The sequence below is a fragment of the Berghia stephanieae genome, chromosome 8 (assembly GCF_034508935.2).
Source record: "Berghia stephanieae isolate SIO BIC M18660-M18661 chromosome 8, UCSD_Bste_1.3, whole genome shotgun sequence".
Classification (NCBI taxonomy): domain Eukaryota; kingdom Metazoa; phylum Mollusca; class Gastropoda; order Nudibranchia; family Aeolidiidae; genus Berghia; species Berghia stephanieae.
This window is the reverse complement of record NC_088367.1, coordinates 45,184,797-45,190,085: the sequence shown is the minus strand read 5'-3', so window position 1 is coordinate 45,190,085 and position 5,289 is coordinate 45,184,797. Positions and strand designations below refer to the sequence as shown.

At 35.2% G+C, this 5,289-nt stretch overlaps 1 protein-coding gene across 1 annotated transcript in view; it reads left to right on the top strand.

The window, feature by feature from the left end:
- The window catches only part of LOC144979029 (transmembrane protein 183-like), a 4,507-nt gene extending 1,791 nt beyond the window's left edge, over nt 1–2,716 (top strand). The window contains exons 2-3 of the mRNA XM_078925645.1: nt 587–693; nt 1,180–2,716. Coding sequence (XP_078781771.1) covers nt 587–693; nt 1,180–1,392 — 320 coding nt within the window. The 3' untranslated portion in view covers nt 1,393–2,716. The remainder of the gene's footprint in view (nt 1–586; nt 694–1,179) is intronic.
- The last annotated feature ends 2,573 nt before the right edge of the window (nt 2,717–5,289 follow it).

The following is a 5,289-nucleotide window of genomic DNA, read 5'->3' as shown; positions in this document are numbered from 1 at the left end:
ATTGTCCGTTAGGCTTCCTTTTTGTGCTCGCGCTCTTACAATATCTGCCATTGTCTTTAGCCAAGAGCTCATTTACCTTTAAGTTTAGGTATGTTATGTATATAATGTAATGCTAAGGCCAAAGCCAAAGTTCACAAAAAGATGAAACATTTCACTGCAGAGCCACAAATTTAATGTGCAAACCCAGTTAATAACTGCAATCAATGGGATACCTGGTAAATATCATGAGATATATTTAACCTATTTTTATCTCTATATATTAACTTTACTTAAGTCTCACATTTTTTATTATAGAATAATTTTTTGGGCATTTATGTCATCATGACGCACTATCATTTGAGGTGATAGGTCAGAAATTCTATCCGAAATAATGCATGATGGGTCTGGCAGATTCTGAAGGCATATGATTCGTTTAAGGAAATTGATGATTTCACGGCTATTTAAGTCATACTTACCTTTTGATAATTGCTGCTGACAGGACCAGCTGGAGATCCCTTGCATCGCCTCAAGTCTCAGCAGGCCGTAGAGGATTGATTATCTTTCGATAATGTTAAAATTAAATTTATTTATTTCCTTTCTTCCACAGGTTACACTGACATTTTTGACAATTCAGAGGAAGGCTGTTGTGTTCTCCAAGTGATTTGTTGCCATTTTGCATCTGTTCCCCCTGTCATGGGTCTTCTTTTAAAACAGGTAAATATAAGGACTGTTCTCAGTCTTGCTTTGCTGACAGCTAAATGTGATCGACTACCTAAATTTGATTTTATGTTGAGGTGATTTAGATGCTAGAAGTTTAAGCCAGTATCAAAAATACAAAAACTGGATTAAGTTTGTATGTTTTCTGAACTCTCCCCCTACCGCCTATTTTCAACGCTATTGTCCGTTTCACGCTATAGAAACCAGGATAAACTTCGGCTCCATGGGTCAAATGGCTCTGAAGGACTACTTTTTATTTTTTTTTTAAATCTGTATTACAAAAAAAAACAAAAAACCCAAAAACTTGAGAGCAATTTCTACTAAACATGCTCAAAGCGCTTTACAAAGGGTCCCTAGCCCTAACCAACAGTAACACGTAACATGTAGAACGAGACATGACGCCTGTTTGGCGATATTAAAAAAAAATTGAATTTCAAATTTTGATAATTCTTGTATTCTATTCTCTTCCCTCTTCCCTCACAGGTTTTCATGACCCTCAGTGTTGGTTTCCGTCATCACCGCCTTCGTCTTCATTTCGACTCCACTGTCAGCTCCGGTGCTGGCCAGGCGGACATTGTGGCCAACCTAGACGACGTTATTGGGGTCAAGGTCATCCGATGGTGGGACCCAGCTTACCCTTTCAACCCCTTGACCTGGGGATATGTCACTGACATGGACCACAGCTTTGGATTATAGGTTATATGGGACCCAGTCTACCATCTCCTGCTTTTGAATTTGGTTATATGTTCACCTAGCGATCTCTATTTTTTTCTTTTTTTTTTTTTAAATCTTTATTTAAAAATTTGTTTTATATCCAGTAAATGTAACTCACCGGGGTCGCGATAGCTCAGTTGGTAGAGTACTCACTTCTCAAGCAAAGGGACTGAGATCGATACCGATTGCACTTGAGTTTTTTTCTGACCCCCTGTCCAGCCAGCAGTGATTGGGAAAGCTGGGTCTGTTAGATCTGGCAGAAGTACTTTGCGATAGACTAAGTGTCCTATCCAAAGAGTAGCAAGCAGTTGCTATTTTCTGTTTCACGCTATAGAAACCATGGGCCTATTGGCTCTGAAGGTACTACTACTACTAAAAGTAACTCATATAAAACAGTGCTGATGGTTTTCCACGGATCAGCGGAAGTCTTTGATTTCGGAGTCAGAGGGGAATTTCCAGCTCATCAAATGCATGAGCATCGGTGCAGTTTTCCACTCTCCACACTGGGTGGGATACCTGACCTCCCATAGTGAGCAGGGAGGTCACTTACTGTGTCTTTTATCCCCTTATATCTGTTTTTTTTTTTTCCGAGTTACTTTCTGTCTTTGTCTTGGAATGGGATTACTTAGCGTTGTCTCAGCCCTGGTTGGGGTTCTTGACTGGGAGGAAAAACAGTCAAATGTATAGTTATAATTTTGGGAGATGATAATTTTTTTCCTTGTAAATCATCTCTCTGTTACGTATTGTTGGTTGTGTATCCTGTAAACATTTGGGTGTGTTTCCTCTTAGTGGATCCTGTGCAGGTGTCTGGGTAACACTTTAAGGTGATCTCAAACTAAGTACATTGATTGTATGCTCTTGGAATCTACATCTGTTCCCTATTTTAACCCATTTACCTTTGTCTTACTTTTTGTGCTTTGATTGTAAATCTAGAATATTTTGACTGTCCTATTTTCATCTTTTTACTGGTGCTGATGTGACCTAAATGTGTTGCAAGCGCCGTTAAACCCTTAAATACAAAACAAACAAAACACAATGATAGTTTATGATCTGAATTGCTCAAAAGTGGGGGTTTATGCAGTAGAAATGGGGCTAAAAGGAATCGTTCAAAATTGTCCTCCTTTTAAAAACTTTTTGGCACCTTCAGCTCTGATAAAAGGGTACAACACGAGGGACTTTTTTTTATGACCATATGAATGTGGTTGTGACCTGGGAATTTTTTTTCCAATACACTGTGATGAATGTTATTTTCTTTTAAATCTTTGGAAACAAAGATATTTAGATGAATAAATATCATCATCATCATCATTAATATTATCGTTATTAATTTTTATATTTTTGTTATCATTGTTATTATTAGTATTAGTATTATTGTTATTATTATTGTTATTGTTTTTATTATTATTATTATTATTATTGTTATTATTATTATTATTATCATCATCATTATTAAAAATGTTTTTTATTATTATTATTATTATTATTATTATTATTATTATTATTATTATTATTATCATCATTATTAAAAAAAAAAATACAATCCAAAGTCTAAATACTTTGCTCAATATGTTGTTGTAACGCAGTGAGGACAATCTTATATGTTATCTAATGTGTCAATATGTTTTCATAGCTGCCAACTGTTCTGTTAAAACTGGGACTGTCCTAATTGGCAAAATTGACTGTTTGTATATATATATATATAGATATGGGAATGGGCCTTCTATGTCCCAGGGTAATGTTTTTGTTGACTAGCAAATTAAAACAAGGAATAGAAAAAGCTTTAAATCTGGATTATAGTATATAACAGTCTAAATATTATTATTTTGGAGTCATGATGGTATTGTGTGTTAGAGTGTCCCGTTTTAGCTTTTTGAAAAGTTTTCCGCTATGTGTTTATGTTACATGAAAAATATGAACAACTTTTTTCAATTGTAATTTGTGGCTGATTTGTCTCTTTACATTCCTGATAAAGGGGAGACATCATCAGATTGTGTTGAAATCATTTGCTGATGTTCATGACGATAGCTTTACACGACAGTCATTCTGCAGGGATTTTTAACATAATTATATATTTATTTAGGCTACGTGTAGTGTGTATTGAAGACTTGTTTTAATTAATGAATGTGTTGTAAGATTTGTGTACGATATTCTTGCCTGTTATCTCACCTTACGGAGATATGGGATTTACTTACAAGTGATTGTTCTAGTAAGAAGACATTTGTATGTGATAATGTGTGAGTATGTTTGTGTGTGTGTGTGTGTTTGTGAAAGAGAGAGAGAGAGAGAGAGAGAGAGAGAGAGAATGAACAATGGGTAATCTTATCTTGAATCACAATGCTACAATGCTTTTGTGTTTTATATTTATATTACATAATATATTATTCAAGACCACTGTGTTTTGATTTCCTCCTTGTAAAGATCTCACATATTCTCCACAACGATAGGTCGGTCCGTATATTCTCTGTGTTACATCGAGTGCATAGAGATGATAAGGTGGTTTTTAAAAATGTTCTCAGAATATGATCCCTAATTAGATTTCAGATCTTCAGCTTTTTCTTATTTCGAGACTAATTATGAATCGTGTCTAAAGAACTATGTGTAATTCTTCACATGATCAGAGGCAATAAACACACTTGGAATGTGGCAATGAGTGTGACTAACACACATTGAACCTCAGGTACAGCGAGTTTAAGCAGTTAAAAAATTGAGCTTTTATGTAGCACAATATCCAAATGTGCTCAAAGCGCTTTACAAGGGGTCCCTGGCCAACAGCAACACTGAAGACTTAGGATGGGACATGACGTCCACATTATCTGTCTTGGTTTAATAAATTGAAGTTTCCATTTCGTTTTGTATTGTTTTTTATGTCTTCGAGGTTCAAGCAGCAACATTTTCATTTCCCAATCAGAGACTCATCGTGTTGGAGAATATTGTATTCGATGGAATCTTCAGGGCGATAACTTCCTTTACAAAGTTATAGATTCAAAATATTTTATACACAGTACACCATTGTAGTGGTGCCTGTGTATTGAGATATAAATATGTTGGTTTATGTGAAATGTTAACATTTGAAAATGTTCTCTTATTGGTGATGGTACTGTTTCAATGTTGATTACTCTGTGTATCTGTTGTATTACGTGAAATGCTACATTTGAAAATGATGCCATCTGACATCCCATAGTGGGCAGGGAGGTACTTACAGTGTCTTCTATTCCCTTATATCTGTTTTCCAACTTGTTTTCTGTCTTTGTCTTGGAATGAGATTACTTGGTTTTGTCCTGGCCCTGGTTGAGAGTGAAACAGTCAATTGCATAGTTTCGGGAGATGTTTTTTTCCTTGTAAATCATCGCTCTTTTATGCATTGTATTATGTTTGTTTTGTTTACATATTATATTATATAATTTGTAAACATTTGAGTGTATTCCTCTTAGTGGGGACCTGTGCTTGAGTCTGGATGAGACTTTTAGGTGATCTCAAACTAAGTACTTTGATAGTGTGCTCTTGGAATCTACATCTGTTCCCTATTTGAACCCATTGCCCTCTGTCTTATTTTTTTCTTCAAGCCCTTTTAATTTTTCATCAAGAATGTCTTTACTATACAATTTTCTTCCTTTTTACTGGCGCTGACCTAAATGTGTTGAAAGCGCCTTAAAACCCTTAAAAACAAACAAAGCAACATTCTGTGTATATGTTGTATTATGTGAAATGTTAACATTTGAAAATGACACCATGTTTTGGTGATGGTACTGTTTCAGTGTTGATCTCTCTGATTTTAAATTAACCAGTTAACTGCCATACTCTGAAAAGACGCATATTACAAAATTCAGCCAGAAAACTGGTCCTTCGAATATTGATAAATTTAAATGACACTCATCTTTT